We start from the raw sequence: 21,868 nt of genomic DNA, 5'->3' as shown, positions 1-21,868 counted from the left end.
ATAATGTTTTTGGTTTTGCATTCCAAAGACTAACAGACAGAAAGACCTATTGGTTAGAAAGGTACATCTCAATAATAGTATGTTTAATCTAAGACTGAAGGAAGGAGAAGGAAAGAAGCAAATGGAGGTAGATGCTTCAGCGTATGCTCCAGTGCATGCAGGACATCACAGAGGAACAAACATGGATGACTTGGATTGTGACTGGGTGGGCTTATTCTACAATGTGAGGTGCCTGTGGAGCAAGATGGAAAGCTGCAAGCAGGGATGGGGAGGAGAAGGAGGACATCACTAGTATCACAGAAATACAGGCCTATACCAAGAGGAACTGGGGCATAGATGAGCCTTCCACAACAGATCACTGGAAAGGACAAAATGCAACAAAACTTTACTCCAGCAATTATGATACCCCTATACAAGAGGTAGTACAGAAAAACAATCAGTGCAACTAGTGATATACTAGTTTAATGGCAGTGGAAAATAAAGCCATGGAGAGACTCCTAAGGGGAAGACTGGTAGCATTTTTAGAGAACAACACTCTCCAGACCAACAACTAGCATCAGTTCATGACCAAAAGGAGATCTGTCAGTCAGTTGGACCTGATCAATTTTTATGATCAGGTTGCAGAAGAACTAAACAGCTGAGTATGGATAGACTTAGTCTGGTCAGACTTCAGGAAGGTTTTGAGTTAATTCCACATAAGAGGCTGATAGGAAGACATGAAAGTGAGGGGCAGTGGTAGTAAAAGGCAGTGTGCTGGGGTGTATCCTCAGGGAGACAGATTCCAGAAGCAAAGGAATACTATTTCCAGTGTACAGAAATTTGGTCAGACTACATATTGAGTTTTCTTGCAGTTCTGGAGGCCATACAAGAAAAAGCTACTGGCATATAATTTCAAGGCATGTCACTGGAAAGATACATTGGATGAAGGACAGAAATATGACCAGATGATAAAGGACCTCTTCTCAAATGAGATAAGAAAAGACAGTGGAACATACTGGTGTATAGGACCATGTCAAGAAGATATGAAGGGGCCATTTTCAACAGGAAGGAGAGGCACAGGCAGCAGACTTTAGGAACAGACTACTACTTGGATCTCCAAAAGAACTTGTTCCACAGCAATAATAGATGGTGGAAAGTAATATACAAAGAATTCAAGATGGCATAGGATAAGTAGAAAAAGGGTAAGGTGAAGGTAGAGATAGAGAGATACAATGTTAAATAGACTTAAAAGGTCAGACCAGACAGGTTTATTGCCTCCTTATCCCATAAAGCACACATAATACAATTTGATAAGGATATGGTGTTTTGTACGGAGCCTTTGCCTTCACAACCCCATTCAGGAAAGGGTTCCCTGTAATGCACATCCCTAGCCAACTAAACCTCTGTGAAATTTATAAAATGCAGTATATGAAAGCTCTGTTTGGCTGGTCAGTCCTAACAGAACTGGGCTCATTGTATCAATTACCATCCCGATAATGAGAGATACTCAAACCATATGCATGTGCACTATAAAGTGAAATGCAACAGTAAAGAAAAGTGTGTTAAAAAGCAACCCTTTAGTAAGGTATTTACCAAACAGAATATGAATGCAAAGTACTTCTTTACTTAAAATAATTCATATCCATTAGTGTTATACTAAATCTTGCATAATCTCATTAATAAGAAACTTGATATTTCATTGTGCCTACATTTAATAAAAATGTGCTAGTATAAGCCATCATATTCTCTTGTTTCATCTCATTATATCATGCTATGGTTCCCAATTTCCAGCTTGCCATTAGCTCTTCACAGATGTTAATGTTAGTAAGTCCTTTGCTGTCCTACCTTGTTTTCAGTGGCATGCTTCTCTTTCTCCACTTTTGCCAGAGTAAGTTCTAGATCGTCAATATCTTTCTTTAGCTCGGAGCACTCATCTTCCAGCTTCCTTTTCTTCGCTGTTAGTTCTGCATTTGATTCTTCCTCATCTTCAAGCCTCTCCATTGCCTCTTTAACTTTGGCTTCTAGCTGTATTTTGGTTTTGATGAGTCCCTCACATCTCTCCTCAGCATCAGCAAGATTGTCTGCTTCCTGTGTAGGGAATGTATTCAAGGTAACTCAGAAACATGTGTCAAAGAACAAAATGTATATCTTAGTATAGTAAAATGCAATACTTAGTATAGTAAAATGTAATACATTATTTATTTATTTTTTTATTTTACATTTGTTAATCGGGGCTGTCTGACTGAGCCGAAAAGGCCCTTTTTCAGCAGAGGCCTGGGGAGAAAAGCTCCACAAAACAAAATGACAGACAAATTTAGTTATTTAGACATAATCAGTATACACACAAATTACAAGAGACATGTTTTTACAGTGGTATGCGGCACAAGCAGTTACAGTGGAGAGAACAATCAAAAAAATATTAATTTTAAAAATAAAGGTAAGTAATAGATTTGTGGTGTACAGCTGAACTTTGGAATGTAGGTAGAATACATACATAGTACACAGGTACAGTACATACATTGTAGATTAGCCAGTGTTTGTGAGTAAGATTGAAAAACTATTATCAATTGCTCTAGATTTAGTATGTATATGTTATCCGCTTTCACTAGCCTGGGGAGCAATCATGGCACTGCCAACTTTGCTTGAGAGGTTGCCTGATGAGGTCTTTAAAGGAGGCTTTGGATGATGTGTTTTGAATGCTAGTAGGGACAGAGTTCCATTTTTTAGCCACCGAACTACTATATAGTGCATCTCCAAAGCTATTGTAGCTGTTGGTGACTTCTAGTAGTAGTTTGCTTGATGATCTAAGAGGCCTTTTGGCTGAGTGATGTTGTACTAGGTTTTTGAGGGCAGGACACTGATTGGGGAGGTAATAGATAGAATGACAGAGGCAGAGCTGATTGTAGGTTAGGAGGTTGGGCAGTTCAAGCCAGTGGAGCTGTCTCAAAGCAGTACAGTGATGACTTCTATATGAGCAATTTGCAGCAAAGCGGGCAATTCTGTTATAGCAAGCTTCCATTTTGCTTAGTTCAGTTTTGTTGAGATTAGTCAGAATGGGAGATGCATAGAGTAGGGTGGATAGAAGTTGGGAGCGAGCAATGGCTGATCTTGTGTTGTTGGTAAGAAATGGTTTGCTACGGTAGAGTGACCCCAGTTTGGCATGTACTTTTTTAATAGTTAAGTTCAGATGACTATCAAATTTTAGGTGGGAGTCTATGGTTATTCCCAATAGCTTAGCCTGTGCCACTAGAGCAATTGGAGTAGCATTTGTGGAGTAGATAGTGAATTGACTGTTAGTGTTTTTGTTAGAAATGGTTATAATCATAAGCTGAGTTTTCTTTGGATTGAGGATAAGTTGGGCTTTGGTAAGGTAGTTTTCAACGTCAGAGAATGCTAGTTGAGTTATTTGCAGGAGGGTGGGAATGTTTTGTGCAGCACAGATTAAGGTAGTGTCATCTGCATACTGAATTATAGATGCATGCTGTGTGGAGGTGTGGAGGTCATTTGTGAAGACTGTGAATAGTAGTGGTCCTAAGATAGAACCCTGTGGGACTCCTATAGTTATGGGCAGCTGAGGAGAGAGAGAATTTTCCCATTTCACAGCTTGGTACCTGTCAGTTAAGTAGCTTTGGAACCAGGTAAGAGTAGAATTAGATAGATGATATTGGTTTAGTTTGTTTAGCAGGATTTGGTGTGAGACTGTGTCAAATGCTTTGGACATATCCAAAAAGAGTTGACACTTGCAGGCCTTCATTTTTGAGACGGTTTACTGTGTCTGTGAAGCAGAGGAGAGCTGTAGTGGTACTATGGGCTGGTCTGAAACCATGCTGAGTAGGTGACAGGATGTTGCAGTCTAGGAGATAGTTTAGCATCTGGGTATGGATGCATTTTTCTAGGATTTTGGCCAGGGGGGAGAGTAAAGCAATGGGTCTGTAGTTATTAAGTTCAGTGGAGGTCCCGCCTTTATGTATGGGTGTAACATAGGATATTTTCCAGAGTTTGGGAACATAGTTTTTAACAATTGATCTGTTTATGAGAGTGGAGACTGGGATAGCAATAGCATCTGCTGTAAGTTTCAAGAAATAGTTGGGGAGTAGGTCGGCTGCTGTTGATGAGGTTTTTAGTTTGGAGAGCATGCTTTTGATTGAAGTGGTGGAAGCTGTTTTGAGGGTAAAGCTTGTATTAGTGTTATTTGTGTTGGGGGGGGATAGTGAGGAAGGAACTGTCCTGTGATACTAAGGATAGAATTGAGTTCACAAAGTGGGAGTTGAATTGTGTTTCGATGGGAACTTTAGTGTCAGGGGTGGTTGGTTTGGGGGTAGCCTTTTGGGTGGATTTTAGTAGCTGGTTTACATTTTTCCAAAATTTTTGCGGGTTGTGTTGGTATTTACTTTGTAATGTTGTGTAGTAGGATTTTTTGTCCAGCCTAATGCATTTTTTTGCACGGTTGCGCAGTTCTTGGTACTTAGTTAGACTTTATGTTTCTTTGGTTTTTTGATAGTAATGTCAGGCAGAGTCTCTGGACTTGAGGATTTGTTTGGTTTCTTTACTGAGCCAGGGTTTGTAGAGGTTCTAACCTTGATTTTGCACAATGGAGCGACAGTGTCTAGGTGTTGTAGAAATGTTTTGTTGAAATATGCTACAGCCTGGTCAAGTGGGAGGGTTTTTAGGGGGGTCCAGTCACAGTTACACAGTAAAGTGTTGAGGACCTCAGGAGAGAATTTTTTTGTGTTTCTAGTGGATATATAGTTAGTGGTTTTGCATATGCTTGTTCTATGACGTATAAAGTATATTATGTTGTGGTCACTTAAGGTGTCTGTGAGACTGCCTGTGTGAGGGTACAATGTGGGGTTGCTAGTTAGGACCCAGTCAAGGATGGATTCCCTTTTAGATTTTTATCACACCTAGTTGGAATTTGGACTAGCTGCTGGTAGCCATGGAGATTTATTAGATTACTTGGTGGTTCTGATATACAGGTGAACCAATCTAGGTTGAAGTCCCCCAGAATAAGGGTTTCTTGTGAGTATGTGGAAGAACACCAGGATAAGAAGTCTTCAAGGCTAGCAGGTGTATTACCAGTTGGAATATAGATCACAATTGCGGTGATGACCTTTTTAGGGTGAAGTTGAAGTTGTGAGATAAGTATGTCCCAATTATTGGGGGAGGGGTAGGAGTTTGGTAATTGTTGGACAGTTAAGTTGGACTTGTAGAGTAAGGCAGTTCCACCCCCTTTACGAAGTGGTCTGTCTTGTCTAATGATATTGTAGCCGGTAGGGAGAACTTCTGAGTTAGCTATGTTTTTATTTAGCCAGGTTTCTGTTAAAGCAACTATGTCTGGGGAGTAGTGTGCTATTGTGGCCTGGAGTTCAGGTATTTTATTTTTGATACTTCTAATATTAATATTTAGCATTAAAAGATGGTTGGTTTTGCTGCTGTTGTTGATTTGCCCAGGGATGAAGAAAGTGGGGGTGTTATGTTCTGACATTTGTGTTGGAGCAGTCTGTGTTGGACAGGATGGTTTGGGCCTGGGTTGGGGTGGATATCCCCACTTATGGTGATCCTGGAGTTAAAATGGTTATACAGATGTTGGAGTTTGGTGAGGAGTGTGAGAAAGTATTGTGTTTTTTTGGAGTAGGAATGAGTGCATATGTGTTTAGTTCTGAATTGGTCCGTTATGTAGTTCTTGAATAAGTGTGGGCAGATATTATTATAATGTGTGGTGTCTGTGTATGAGAGTGCATAATGCAGTGTTGTGCTACTAAGTTTAGGGATATTGCTAGAGTGATAACTTGTGGTGTTATTGTATGTACACACCTGCTGACTGTCCCTATTTTGGTAGAACATTCTTATTTTTTGGCCTGATTTACCCTTGAGCAGGATGTCCCTGTTTCTGAAGGTATGTCCCTATTTTCAAGCGTGATTTATCCTTTCACTCAATTTCCTCAGTCCCCCTCATAACATGGGAGTTTTGAATATGTCTAGTTTACAAAGAGCCACACTATGTGACCAGCTTACTAGTAGCAACAGTAGTTTAAAGAAAGATGACACACATTATACATCTCTCCCTTTTCTTGAAGCAAAAATAAATGACCTTGTGTAGTAGAATTTTGCATTACAGCTCATTAAAGTCTATAGATTTTATACCATCTTTTTGATAATGTGCTTATATTTTCTATCATTTTGTCACCCTTTGATTTTTTAAACGTGTTACTGAGTATTATACAATGACCCCCCATTAATATTCAAAAATGTGCACGCTGATTGGTCAGCGTGCACGTTGTAAATCAGAGTTATAGTAATGGAAAAAGGTCCAGCCACCCAGACTTTTTCTTACTATAACTCTTTTTTTACAGCAACAGAGAAAGCAGGATTTCCATTGCTTCACACTGTCTCGCTATGTTAAATGAGTTTAACATAGCGAGACAGTTTTAAAAAAAGCAACGGAGATTCTCCGTTGCTTTTTTTTAAAGCTGTCTCGCTATGCTAAACTCCTTTAACATAGCGAGACTGTTTGTAAAAAGCAACGGAGATCTTGCTTTCTCCGTTGCTTTTTTCAAAACTGTCTCGCTATGTTAAATGGGTTTAACATAGTGAGACAGCTTTAAAAAAAGCAGCAGAGATTCTCCATTGCTTTTTTTAAAGCTGTCTCGCTATGTTAAACCCATTTAACATAGCGAATCAGTTTGTAAAAAGCAACGGAGATCTTTCTTTCTCCGTTGCTTTTGCCCACAGCTCTGATGTACTGTGTAGGCATATGCATGCGCAGTACATCAGAACTGCCGCAGAATACCAGACAGCTGCGGAAAGGCAGCAAGGAGGCATTATGCAATGCCATTATTTAAAAAAATTAATTATGTTTTTCTTAAATAATGTCATTGTATAATAGCAATAACCCGCTTCTGGGTGTGGGTAATGCTGGGTTTACCTACGGTTGGCTTTGTTTGGCCACTCGGGCTTTGCCCTCATGACCAAACCACACCAACCATGGGTAAATCCAGCATTACCCACACCCAGGCATGGGTTATTGCTATAGTATCCCACTTTCCTACTAGAAGTGGGATGGGTTATGGCTATTTGGCATTCATATTTTATGCTAATTAGATTCCACATTTTTTTCTACTTTTCAAGAGCCTTTGTTCCTATTTTTCAATGTCTGCAGGTTGAGAGGTATGCTGTATAGTGTGGAACAATCTATTTTTCCTGCAAAATAATGTAGATATTCTAATTCTGTCTATTACAGTTCTTCTGTTACTTTACTGCCTTCATCCTTTACTGACCCTTTCATTGTTTCCATTTTCTGGCACCTAAGGATACTGTATTAGAAAGATGTGAGCTAGAGCCCATGGCTGTCATTCATTTAATGTTCCTTTTGTTCCTAATGCCCACAAGCACTTAACCACCAATTGTGATGCAGTGCCTGGCATACTAGCCCCATTGTAGGTGCTCATTTCTGTACAGGTTCATAGGTTCATATGTATTTACTAGGCTAACGACCACAAGGGCCTTTTTAAGCCTAGCCATGTATCCCAAATCTCTGACAAGTTCTGATACCCTTGATAAGTGTAAGCACAGGCCTGGGAGATAAATCATTTGCATCAGAGATATAGGTGCCAAACCAGGGATGAACACCTGTACACCAGCATTCAGCTAATATGTCTTCCACCACCTATACAAGCAACATGCATCTGTGATCCAATCAATAAATGTTACTCAAATTACAGGACTGGAGTCAACCCCTCCCAATGGGATCTGTGATCACCAGAGATCACTCCCATCCCTCTCCTTATGACTTCCTCAGTTCCCAGATTGTTGTTGTTTGATCCTTGGTTGCTTGGAGGCACAGTCAGGTCTCCATCTCTGTATGTCATGCAGCCATCTTAAATAATGCAGATGTTCAATGTCATCTAACAGAGGAATATATAAAAATGCATGATCTTTATTAAATAGTCATATTGTCATATAAGGTATCCAATGTATTGCTCTATGTAAATATCCCAAATTAGTGTTTCTGAAACATGGGTCAGTAAATGGATGTACTATAAATTATTAACCTAAAATTCACTAATTCATGCTCCACTGAGGTTGCTTCCCCTCAAAAATGTTATGTACTCTAGTTAGAGTAAATATATGTTTAATGTTATGAGTTTTATTTGCAGTGAGATTTATAGAGAGAAATTGTGTAAAATTAGACCATTTTAGGAAATATGAAAATATTCTTAATCTGAGTGAGGCTTTATGCTTTCACAGCACAAGGAGGTAATTTTATTCATGTAAACATTCAGAAGTTTATATTAAAAGAGATTGTTTCTGTGACAAAAGAAGTGGCATTACTCCTTGGTGTCTCTAAAAGGAAATGTTGCAGTATTTTAGGTGCTGCAGTGCAAACGTTTCATAAATGCTAACTTTATTAGTGGTCAGTTCCATTTGCTAACAAAGCACAGTAGAAGTAAGTCTAACTATTAATTATTCCCTGCACCTTATCCCCATGTCAAGTAATCTCTTTCATGTTTTATACTCACCAACCTGGGATGTAGTTACTAAAATCACAATTTTGGTTGCTAATGGTATTCTGCTTTTTTCACAGTTCCACAGTATCAATTAAATGATGCATTAATTGTTAGAGTATTTTGTTTACTAAGAACGGTTTTATTTTCTTCTATTGTTTTTCATATTGTTACCACCCCTAACCTTGTAGTACTTGGTAAAATGTTTAGTGTTAGTATGAATACTACCTTGAGTCCTCTTTGAAGACAGGACACTGGCCTCGTGGAACTAACCCAGCTAACAAAGAATAAATAACCAAATTAGTGTCATAACAAGCTTATATGGACAGTAGATGTTCTATTATGGTTTCTGCAATGGTTCATAGATATAACTTATGCGTGCTCTGTGAGTCAACTGCTTTCGCAATTATGGAGTCTTATCACTAAAGGGTTATTAGTGTAAAATATAACCAGAACTGTCTGTCACCATCACATGGCTCATTATTAAGTGTCTAAATTATTTATATGCATAGACATATATGTATAAAATGCTTACCGATTGAACTTGCAAAGCAAGATCATTTTTTTCCTGTAGAAGTACAACCATTTTTTCTTCAAGTTCTTTTCGCTTTGCCTCAGATTTAGCAAGTTCTTCCTTTAGCTTTGTAAATTCCTCTTTCATGTTTTGCATTTCTTTTTCAGCTTCTGCACTCTTCAGCAAAGGCTTAATCTTGAAATAAAGTTTCATCCAAGGCCAGTGTTTGACATTCATGAATGAACGGAAGTTATACTGAATAGTAAATATAGCATCCCTATAAAGAATTAAAAATGAAATGTATAGTAAACTCACACACAAAATCAAATAATATCTAAGTCAGTTCCATGGTATGGAGGGATGAAGCCCTGACTACTGCCCAAGTGACTCTGGTTCAATTACTAGCTTGGGCATCTAATGTCACTGGTATGAAAAGATGGGTATGTTCATGCTGGGGGAGGGCTCACACTTAGGTGACCCGCAGGACTGATTTCTGAAGGTGGCAAGAACTGTGCATGGGGTGTTGTAGTCAGGGAGGTAGGGCAGTGGTTGACTTACAACAGAGCCAGAATGTTACATCATCATGCCCATTGCATGTCTGTTCCTCAGACATGAAAGGGAACATTCAGCAGAGGTGGGAATCTAGGTCACACTCCTTAACAGCAGTTTCCACTGCCACAGAGTTCCTTAATCTCCTCAACATGGGTCAGAGTTAGTCTAGCGAGGCTAGCTAGAGGTCCCTGGGGCAACCAATGGTCATCTGTGAGGAACCAAAAAAAATGTTTAATATTTAAAACAGATGAAACAGATGTTTATATTTATAAGAGATGTGGTAAATAAGAAACTATTCTGAATCTAACAAATGAAGAAATTATTTTTTTTTGTCATTTTACTGTCTTTGTTGCTCTGATGGTACAGTGTTAAACTGAGGTGTCATGTTGGATTCTATGGGAAACTGGAGACTGATATTCTTGTAGTTGTTACTTTTTTCTTTCTTGTTTACATTTTTTTACTTCTGACACCCAATAGGCATACTTGTACTTTCTTATTTGGAGCAACAAAATATTTATAGATGACATTCAACAGGTGGGTCCTCGTTTTAGTGCATCCTAGTGAGGTTGCTACTCCCCTTGAAGGATAAGGGGTGGGAGGGAAGGCACATGCACTACCCAGAAGATGATTTGTTTTTGTGATGTCATGAGTTCGGAAACTTAAGAAGAGTGGAGTATGTAACAACATCATGTGCATCACTACAAAGGACATAAGTTTCATTCCCCTGCTAGATAATATGTCACAGCTTGCCTGTAGGCATGAAAACCCCAACTAGTCTTCACCATGGACTACCATGGATTCATGGATTCAAGCAAAAAATCACACTCTCCTCCCATGGAAGGAGAACAGCTATTTGCAAACCAGTCCTTCTTCACCAGCCTGGCTCCTCTAGCACCTAGGCTATCAAAAACTCAGGGTGCCAGTGCTGAGTCAGGGTTCCATCCCCCTATGCTACAGTGATTACTTTATGTTACATAAACAGAATGCATCATCCACCTCTTTAACAAATGAGCACTGGTGATAAACACTTAGAAACAGGGAAAGCAAAAAAGTGTTGACTGCCATGTTTACTGCAGAATCATAAGGCATGATAGTAACAGTTAGTAAAAATAATTATAACATGTTAAGCTGTTATGAGTTAGTAAAAAATCTATAATTCAAAGATATATTACTCCACTAACTGCCACAGCTTCAATATGTGATTGAGTCAAATACAAAATCATTAAACAAATTGTATTTTTTCTTGAAGATAATGTTAATAACATTAGATGCAATGCCATTTACTTAGTCACATTTGTACCTTCTCTCCAGCATTTTCTTGAATTCTACTCTCATTAGGTATCCCCTACAAAGGGCTTGAAGACGGGTCATAAGTTGGGTTAGTTTTTCATCCCGCATCTCTTCTAAAAGGCCAAGAAGACCAGCTTTGAAGAACACCTAGCAAGAGAATAATCATAGGATATGCTGTAAAAATATTTTCTATGGTTAAGGTAAATGCTAAGCTATATTTTTTGTTTAACATTTCAAAACATTTCCTGGTTACATGTAAGTCTACTCAACTAATGATATGGTATTATTTGAAATTATATTATTTTAAATCTATGTATTCTTTAATTTATTATCAAAATGGGTTGTCAGTGACTCACACACATCACTCACTGCACTCACAAAGGACCACACATATGGACCCACATATGCAGAGGTGCCCACATGTAACTTACCCAAACCTCAAAGTCTCTCAGGCGCAGTGTTCAAAAATTCCACATGTACACAAACAAGACAATTCTCATCATAACACATAAAGTTGCATCTCATAGTGCCTCAACTACTAAGCCCATAAGGCAAAACACTCCACAATCCAATATTCTTGTCATAGGAGACTCCTTTGTGAAACACACTGATGTCCCACTTTCTAGGCTGGATAAGTGGAAGGCAGCAGTTAGTTGCCTGTCAGAGGCTAGGACTTGCCAGATCATGCAAGCACTCAGGTCACATACCAGTATGACTCAGTCATAGTCTATGCGAGCATGAATGACTTGAGATGTACCTCCTTAGACTGTATGAAGAAAGACATGATTGGGCTCTCAGAATATGTGCCACAGGCAGGTATGAGCCTAGTATTGAGCAACATTCTACCATCTACAGGGATAATATCACTATACCAGCAGAAAATGATCGACTTTAGCAATTGACTTAGCTACTGGTATCATTTCAAAGGGGTCCAGAACTTGACAGCCTGGGAGGACATGGCTGACATGCCATGCTGCTTTTCCAGGGATGGTCTTCACTTGTCTCCTCTAGACTTTTGGATATTGGCCAAAACATTACACACCCCTATAGTGCCTTTTTCCCAGCATTGCCAAACAGGCAAACTTCACAACATAACAAAAGCTACTCATGGCAAGCTAAAGATGTTACTACTCAATGCTAGAAACCACAACAAGAAACTGTACTCCCTAGAAGTTCCCCTCACCCTTGAGAGTGCTGATGTTTCCGCAGTTACTGAAACATGGTTCAAAGCCACAGAAAGCACTTTGGCAGTGCATGGCTATAATGCCTTTCATACATTCCAACCACTCACTGAACATGAAAGAGCAAAAGGTGGAGGCGTAACTATCTACATAAAGAATAAGCACACCTCAAGGATGGTCAAACAATATGACATGCATGAGCTACTCCATGTCTGCTAACCATGGGAAAAAAACAATAGTATATTCTTTCTAGCTACAGGTTCCCCCACCATGAACCAGGAATCCCATACATTAGACCTGAATTTACTAGAATCACCCACCATCCAGCCCAGTAACATACTCATGGTGATTTTAACTACTCCTCTATTAACTGGGAAGCATACATGACCACTAACATGCAGGCCCAAAATTTCTTGACTTTGTAAATTCCTGCTCTGGACCAGCTAGTCTGCACTCCCAGTAGGGGAAAATGCCTTGATCTGGTACTCACAAATACAGGAAAGTGCTGCACCCTAGTGTGATGTCCTCACTGGTAAGATCAGCTCACAAAATGGTCTCCATTGAAATAATGGTAAAACTAGGCCCCCCTCCTAACCCTAAACATTTTAAGAATGCCTCTAAGTTAAATTACCCACTATTAAGGGAAGTTATAGCTAGCTTCCAAGCTCTCCTAAATCCGGAAAACACAGAAACTTATGCAGAAGCATACACAAAACCCCTGTATGACCATATAAACAACTGCATAGAAACAGCAGTACCAGACCAAAATAAACCCAGGTAAAAATGCAAAAAATATGCCACCCTGGTGGACCCTGGTATTAATAAGTTGTACGATAAAAGAAAGAAAATCCTGTTGAGAAGTAAAACGGAATGTGCACAACAGAGTAAAAAGTTCCTCATTAATCTAAACAAGTGAATCAGGGAATAAGTCAAGTCTCTGAAGGCAGACTTTGAGGTAAAAATAACCACCAAAGCTAAGGATAAGCCATAAGGCATTTTTCAGTTATGTCCATAATCTTAAGGGCAACACCCAACAATGTGCAGAATTAGTTGTAAATGGCATCACCAATACACAGTTGGAAGATATAGAACATCTGCTGGACAAGAAATTCAGCTCAAGTTTAACATATCCATCCCTCCCAGTTCTCCCCCAAGAAATACCCTCCACCATTCTACTGCCAATTATCCCAAAGAACAGGCTGCCACTGCACGTTCTAAAACTAAAAATATAGCTTCAATGGGGTCTGATGATATACCAGGTTGCCTCTTTAAAGCTCAGATCAGGACTTATCAGACCCATTAGGATCTCTATTATACCACAGTCTCTGGACTGGCCTTGTCTCACTAGAGTGGAGGACAGCAACAGTCATCCCTCTGCATAAAGGAGGATCATCTACTGACCCAAGAAATTACAGACCTATAAGTTTGACTAGTCTTATATATATGTATATATATATATATATATATATATATATATATATATATATATATATATATATATATATTTATTTATTTGCATTTGTTAACTGGGTTGGTCCAGCTGGGTAAGAATTACCCTTTTTTAGTGGAGACCTGAGAGGAAAAGCCCCAAACAGACATACAAATACATACGAATAGAGACAAATTAACAATATTACAGAGGAAAACAATATTATGGGTACAATGGATAAGAAAAACAAACAATGAAAGTTTGAGAATATGAGTAAGGTAGGCCAGAGGCATGCATGCAAAAGATTTATGAAAAGGTGTTCTGAGCAAGATCTCTGAATTAAGTTAAAGTAGGCAAAGAAATGATGATTTAGGTGTGGAGTTAGTAGTGTGGGAGTTTTAGGTGGGAGCATGTGAAGGACATTCCCACTTGGAGGAGAGATGGGAGAGAAGCATGGATTTGAAATTGTTGTGGTTAGGTATATATATATAGCCATGGAAAAAATAATAATGGACGTGATAAACAATTACATAGGAAACCTCTAAACACTAGACTCAACCTAATTCGGCTTTGTCAAGGGCAGATCACGCCTACTGAATCTGGTGGAGTTCTCTGAGAAAGTCGCTAAGGCCATAGATGAGGGTAAAAGAATACAAACTACCTATCTTGACCTGGCCAAGGCATTTGACACAATTTCCTACTCAAGTATTATAAACAAACTCACAAAACTGGGCATACATACTTACATCACCAGAAGGATAGCCATTTGGCTCATGTACAGAATACATGTGGTTAAAATGGGTAAATCTACATCCAGCAAGAGGCCAGTTACTAGTGGTGTGCCACAGGACTCAATTCTGGGACCACTCCTGTTCAGAATATATTTCTCTGAAGTCAAAGCTAATGTGGAAAGCCTCTGGATGACAAAGTTTGCCAACGATTGCAAGCTGGGGATAATCACTGAATTCCCCAATGATGTAGATATCCTTCTAGAGGATCTAGATCAGACAAATGATTGGTGCCAGAACCATGGCCTAAAATTAAATGTGAAAAAAATTACTTATCATACCCTTTGGGAAGTCAAATACCCCTGCAAATTACAACATCAATAGCACACCTCTAAGAGTAGACTTAGAGGTGAGAGCTCTAGGTATACAGCTAGGCAGTAGCCTGAACTTTTACCACTATGTGCTCACAGTGGTGTGGAAGTTTTTTTATGTGACACAACTTATAAGTAAAGGTATGGCATCCCGCTTTGCCCAGTCCTCAATAGACCAATAAATGAGTACAATGTGCAATTTGGTATGTACTTGACTAGGTATTTACATCAGCTGGAGTGACCTTATATGTTCCTCACAAAGAAAATACAAGGTGTAAACAACATGGACTATGCAGACAGACTAAAACCCCTATCCCTTTACTCTGTCTCCTAGACTAAAACACCTATCCCTTTACTCTGTCTCCTACTATTAAGGGTGACCTATGCCTGACCTGCAAGACACTCACAAATCCAGCCATGATGGAGCTGCTTCACATCCACAAGTCAAACAGCACAAGGGTCACACAATCTAGTGATCTAAACTTAGTCAATGACTCAAACAAAACATGCTGGAGTGAAAGATATTTGTCCAGAGAATATCCCTTCTTTGAAAGAGGCTTCCTATTCACATTAAGCAGAGCCTTCTTCAAATGTAATTTGCATCAATGGATGGGGAAATCGCAAATTGACACTTGGGATAGTGCCTACATCACTTTTGAACAGGGGTAATCTGTAAGAGGATCAGTGCATGGGCACACGTTCATGCCATTCTCTTGCTTGTTGAGTGAAGTCGGGTTCTGTTGGCTAGGCTTGTAATGCCCCTGAAGCCATTCGCCTAGTAATCTCTATGAACCCATGAATCTGTGAACGTATTTATTATTTTGATTCTCATTGCTGACAGGCGTTTTATAATAAAGATCGCTAGTAATTTTCTTTTGAAAAGCACTGTATTTATCTTGTAATTAAAGTTTAATGCAACAAGTTTGTTTGTTTGTTTGTTTGTGTCTTTCGGCTTTTCCCGGTTAGGGGTCACCACAGCGGAACTCCGGTCCGCTAAAGTTTAATGCAACAAGAAGTATCAAAATATGTAGATACGTACCTTAGTGTGTCCAAATTTGTACTGGGTGTGGTCAACATCAATGGAACCCAGTAGCTTTTCACTTGCTTTCTTGCTGTCAATAAACTGTCCCTCTGGTATTGCACTGGCATTTAACACCTTGTATCTGTTATTTCAGAAGTAAAAGACATGATATTATATTATTTTATATCACAGGTAGATGTCATCAAACAATCAAACAGACAAAAATCACTAAGTTATATATACCTCTGTTTAAAGTCACCATATAAGATCCGGCTTGGAAATCCTTTCCTACAAATTCTGATTCCCTCCAGCACACCATTACATCTCAGCTGATGTAGCACTAGGTGATGGTCCAATTCTCCTATAATAATTATATGAATAATGCATATTAAAATTACAATTATAATAATCTAACACTTTATATTACACTCTTAGCATGTGCTGATCTTCAGAAATCAAAACAATCAAATGCAGATAATTAGCATCTATCTTTTCATTATTTCATCAGAATGACAAGTGCTTTTGTCTGCACTTGTACTTAATCAGGCATTGTTGAGACTGGTTAGGAAACCTTATATAACAAGGCCAACATTAATTAACCAATAAAAATCAGAAGTTCCAGTGGTCTTGACACAGGATAGGTTTAAAAGAAATATTGTTATTTATACTTGGTGTGATTGGACCAGTACATGCCAGTGAAGCTTCCTCAGCTCTAGAAGAGTATTCAAGTTACCCACTTTCTTTGGAGGACTTTATTTTCTCACTGAAGCTGACCATCAGCTACCACTGATGCCTGTTCATTGACTACCACTACCAGGTATTCCTGTGCAGCTCTAGACTTGCTCTGACCATGCTCATGGCTACAGAGAAGAGTGAGGTATCCCAATGCCTAACTCCAGTTTCTCCCTGCATAGGTCTGTAATTATCTGATGGACTGACTTCCAATGCAGATGTACAGCATATTTTCCCACCACAGCAATGACAGCTAATGTCCATACCTAGTTCCATGTAGGCCATGCCCCCTTATGTGTCCTCAGCCTCCACCAAAGATCTAACACAAGGCGTATGCAGGTGCATACGCTCCACCAGGAAAGGCATGGCCATCTTTCCCCTACCATGGTTCAGACACTAGACCAGATAATCAAACCCAGATTGCCAGGGCCTTAGGTATGGCTTTATCTGCCTATGCCACAACTTAGCTCAAGTCACAGACTCTTAAGTAACAGCCCTAGCTGGTTTTGCAAATGCTCAGTGATGTACTAATGGATATGAAATCACTTACCATTCAGTTAAAATAATAAAGGACCTGGAGTTTAGTTATCTGCATTTGAATTTACTAAAACTAGACTGACTATATTACAATGAAAGAATATCAGTATATGGAACTCCTCTATGTCTGATTATAAAAATACTCTGATTTATATAAACTCTTGCACAATGCCTTCATCTAATAAATATCTAATAACTACAGCATACAGTATCACAGCAATTTAGTACATCGCTATAAAATGTTCACTGTTAACAACCTTCTTCTTAGTTTTTATACCATTATTAAATTATCGACTAAGATATAGGCAAGTATACCTTCACAGAAAAGAAACAAACCATATTAACATTTTTTCCATTTGCATTGTACATCACATATCTTTTATTTCCTTGAAACTATCATCAGTCCTACATTATGTAAATTGCTGAAGTCCTGCCTTCCGTTAAACCTCACTCCTCCTCCTGACCATTGTTCTGCATGTATTCTTCGCACATTTTCCATTTATTTCTAGCAAACTGTAACCTCTATCTTACTTTTATGCCCCTTTTCACCCTTGCGTATATTTAATTATATAAAATGGAAAATTATGTAAAGCTAATGTATGTTCTTAGCTAGCCTGAAGATTCTTAGATATCCTGAAATGTTATATCCTGCAATGAATATAACAGCTGGCCAGCTTCTAAAGCTTCATGGCACCTTCCATTCACCCAAGCCATTAGCTCAAGCTGAACGGTCATCTTGAACCATTCCACTGTTGGACGGATATGTTCCCTTTCAAGAATAACCTTCCACAATACAACTTGTTTAAACTGACTTCTTGGGAAAACAAGTACTTTTAAGCTAGGAAAAAATATTTTCCTTTACTGCCTCATTAATTTTATGAACTTTTAAATGGGAGTTCACTTTTTTAATTTTGTGATAAAAAGTTAAGAGTTGTTTAAAACTACTATTTCTGTGGATAAACTGTCTATTTTGCTTTTTTCGGGTTGGAAAAGTGTATAAACTGCTTTTTACCTTTTTTTGTGGGAAAACATTACTTTCTTGTACTACATACTATTGCTGTCAAACTTCCCTGGGGAAACAAGCAGCATCTTTGGCTTGGTAATGGCCCTTCTTCCAGCCACAAAAAAAAAATAAATAATAGTTTAGCAGCATTTGGCACCACAGCAGTCTGGTAAATTGCTTCAGCTGCAGGTGGGTGACTCGGCTGTGATCAAAGCTGCTTCCTTAGACCACTCCTCTCTTTCCTCAGATTTTTCTGTTGTTATCTATCCAGCTACCATAGACTGGGGTTAGCCACATCCTCTGCCACTGTTAGAGTCCCCTTAGAACAAGGGAGTCACTTCTGTCTGTGATGGAATACAGGGCAGAAGGGAAAGAGAATCTGCCTCTGTTTAGCCAGAATGCTCTGCCCATCCCTGGGGAAGTTGATAATACTGGGATTGTTTTTTCTAACCTTCCTGTCAAAAAGAGACAGTAAACTAAACATTAACCTTCTCATGTGTCAATTTCTCTGGGCAGGAGGAATTTATTGGGCTTAGTTTAGGTTCCTGTGGAGGCTCTTGAACCTTCTTATAAGCTGGTTTCTGGTAAAAGAAAAAAAAAAGATTCCTCTTTCCCTGAAATGGTTCAAGAAGTGGAATATGTACCTCAGTCTTCTAAGTGTGTATACACTGGTCACAAACCTGACCCAGTAGCTATAGTTTTAGTTAATCCAGCTGCTGCTAGGTATTTTGTTAATTTTAATCCTCCTTCTGATAAGGATGGTAAAGCCTTTGTTGATAAATTTGGGGGAACTGTATATGTCTGCAACTTTAATTTTTAGAATTCTGAACTGTCAGACTCACATATTAAAGTTTATCCTTATCATACCTCTCAAGTGTACCTCATTACGGGGAACGTACCTCATTTGGGATCTTAAAAAGTTCATGTTCCTCGAAGTACCTCAAAGTTCCACATTGAAAGAGTCTGTCACACATTCAGTGTTAGGATTTGTTTTAAGTGAAATTCATGGTAAATAGAAATTAATCATATTAATTCATTAAAGGATCTTCTTTATGAGTAAAATCAGCATATTTTGACCATCCTATAACCTTTCTTGTTGAAGTTGTTAGTAAGCCATTAGTATATGTTCCACATTTTGCCCATTTGTTCCACATTATGAAGGTGGGTGTTCCTCATTTTGGAGATGGAAGGTTGAGATCTATGATCCTTATTAATTGCAAAAGTATGAGGAATGTTTTGGCTTCAGTTTCCTCTTAAGTGGGAAAAATCTGCTTTGTGTAGTTGTTTATCATTTCTTAGGGCACTTCCCATTGTTTGAAATGTGTTTATAACTTTGTAGATTCTACTTCCACGGCTGCTGCCACTGATACTCTTTTAAGGAAGTTTCTCTAGCTGTGTTCTGAAAACCTCCCAGAAGATGTCAAAAATGAATTTTGAGTTCTTTGAATAGAGATTTAGTGTTCAGACCCTGTGTTGCAGAGATTATCAAAAAATGCGATGAGAGAAGTGAAATGTTACAGGACAGGGAATTTCTCAGAATTTTAAGTCCTTCTTCTCTAAATTCTCCAAGGGATTTTATGATCACTCATTTAATTTTGGCAACTAACAAACAAACTAAACAGTCTCAGCAGAATATTGGTACGCAGGCATTTAAAAGGCAGTAGTGGGGAGATTACAAAAAGTCAGCAGGAATGTCAGGACAAAAAACAGTCAAACAAGTAAAACAGCAGTGTCAGTAGCGCAATAGGTAACATGTTTTCCTTCAGTGTAGAAGGCTGTTGGTTCTGTTCTCACAACAAGTAGATCAATTATTGCCATTACAGTGCAGCAAAAGGGAGGGGATGCTGCACTTCTGACTCTACCATTCACATATTAGCACAGGGACTCTGTAACTAATTCTGCATAAGTAGCCGTGATTAGGGGGAGCCTTGAATGTTGACAAACTGTCACTTAACAGGCTGTAGTTTGCTTTTGAATAGTTCCTAACTGTTACTGGTTTAGATGGATTTCCCAGGATGAATTTTACTTCAAATGAGACAGCTTTGTGATCCAAACTCACTACTGAGGATGTGTCATGGTGGAGGTGGAATAGTCTCAAATATTGGTGAGTACCAGATTCAGTTGTGTTTGACCCCTGTTGGAGCATGCACTATCTGCATCTGTTCCAGGGTGTTTGTGCTAATAAAGTCCAGGAAGCATTGTGCCTGTAAGTTTGAGGCAGTGTACATTTCCCAGTCTATAGAGGGGTAGTTAAAGTCACCCATGAATGAGGTGTTTAAGTAGGTTTAGGTAATAGTCATGACACTCTAGGGGCATAGATGGTGACCTGTAGCTAGCCATGATATGATGAGTGACTTTTCTATGGTGACTTGCACGTGGATGAACTCTGTAGTATCATCCTGTTTAACCAACCTGGAGGAATGTTTGTTGCTAATGTAGACTGAGACGCCTCCACATTTGGCCCCAGACTGTGCTATTGTTGGTCTAAAAGTGTGGAATGCATTGCAGCCTTGCACTGCCAGAGTACTTTCTATGGCAGTGCAAGTCTCGGTCATGGCACAGATGCCTACCTTCTTCAGAGGGAGGAGGGCTTGAAGGGTGTGGAGGTTTTGTTTAGGTTTTGAGCATTAAGCAGTAACACCTTATTGGTTTCTTGTAGACTTTTTCACTATGATGGTAGTTTTGTCTTTTTGGCATTGCCTTAAAGGCTCTAAGGAGGTAGATAATATTTTAGAAAAAATCCGAAAGCCTGGGGTGACAGGTGCAGCCCGTCATTGGCAAAGCAATGTGAACTTTTGGCCATGTCCTCCCATTCTGACAGATATTGGATCCCCCTGGATTGACACTAGAAACTAAGGCAATTATTAAAATCACTCATTTTATTTTCAAACTGTGGCATCTTCCTGGGTGAAGGTAGAAGGCTGCTCAGTGTAAAGCCCATTCTCATCTGTGACACATATTCTGAGAGATCCATTATGTATCTTTTCATATAGTCCAGTGATGTATGTCTCAGGTCATTTACACCGAGATGGACTATGATACAATCATATTGGTAGCTGGGGTCCACTAACTTGAGTGTGTGCATGATATTGCACATCCTGGTTCCAGATAGGCAACTAACTGTTATCTTCTCCATATACTTGCTTATGAGCTTTGTTCTTGGAGCACCATTGGGCATAGGCTTATGCGAGATGTTTGTTGTTGCTTTTGTGTGCTTTAGTAATTGCTGAGGAGTAATGTTGCCATTAGGTGGCTTTTGAGGTTTTTTGAGATTTGAGCAGCTCTCAAGTGCAAATTAAACAACAAATAACTACCAAGCAGCTAAGTCCTTGACTAAGTCACCCTACTGCATGGTGATTTGGAGGCACACAGAACTAGAAAAGCCAGCAAACATGGAAATTACTATTTTGCCACAAAATTAAATAAATACTTTAAAATGCACAAAAACAGTAGTGATCGCTGTATAAAGTAAGGACAAGTGCAGTAAATCTATAAAATATTCTTATTCCAGATTGGATGGCTCTGAATGCAGTTGAAGGAAAGAACAGTTCCCATTGGCAAATCATTCCTTTATTACATAGCCAAACTCTTGCTAAGTATCGTCACTCGCAAAGATAAATGATGACGTGTGCTTCTCTACAGAAGGTTTAAATCAATAAGAAAAGGTGCCAAGCAAAGGCAAAGGGCTAAAATTACCCTTTTAGTTGGTGTGTTGGAGGCAGGAGAGAACGCTGTGAGTCATCACAAATGTCTTAAAAATAAGGCCTGTGCAGTCAAAAAAAAGGGTGCACAGAGGAAAATGAAAAGAGCAAAGACAAAACGTAACAAGAAGATGATGCCAAGATGCACATATCCACAGCAAGAAAAAACACTGCGGTGGGTGTTATACAGGCACTGCCAAGGAAAGTGCCTAAACTGTCTGCCATCCCTTTTCAACAGTCTTGTCAGGAAATGATCACTTGTTTTTTGCCTGTTGTTTTCATACACAGTGGGTGTGTCACAATTTAAATCTTTGCCAAGGATATAC

General features: G+C 39.0%; 1 protein-coding gene across 1 annotated transcript in view; it reads right to left on the bottom strand.

Moving 5' to 3' along the window:
- LOC122789098 (myosin-4-like) overlaps positions 1–21,868 on the bottom strand; it is a 235,286-nt gene that overhangs the window by 89,035 nt on the left and 124,383 nt on the right. Inside the window, exons 19-23 of the mRNA XM_044056298.1 lie at positions 15,813–15,930; positions 15,588–15,711; positions 10,850–10,986; positions 9,019–9,274; positions 1,825–2,067 (exon numbers count right to left, since the gene is read on the bottom strand). Of these exons, the coding sequence (XP_043912233.1) occupies positions 1,825–2,067; positions 9,019–9,274; positions 10,850–10,986; positions 15,588–15,711; positions 15,813–15,930 (878 nt within the window). The remainder of the gene's footprint in view (positions 1–1,824; positions 2,068–9,018; positions 9,275–10,849; positions 10,987–15,587; positions 15,712–15,812; positions 15,931–21,868) is intronic.

This window comes from Protopterus annectens, chromosome 14.part0 (genome assembly GCF_019279795.1).
Source record: "Protopterus annectens isolate FY-2018-M chromosome 14.part0, PAN1.0, whole genome shotgun sequence".
Lineage (NCBI taxonomy): Eukaryota > Metazoa > Chordata > Ceratodontiformes > Protopteridae > Protopterus > Protopterus annectens.
This window is presented reverse-complemented; position numbering and strand designations above follow the sequence as displayed.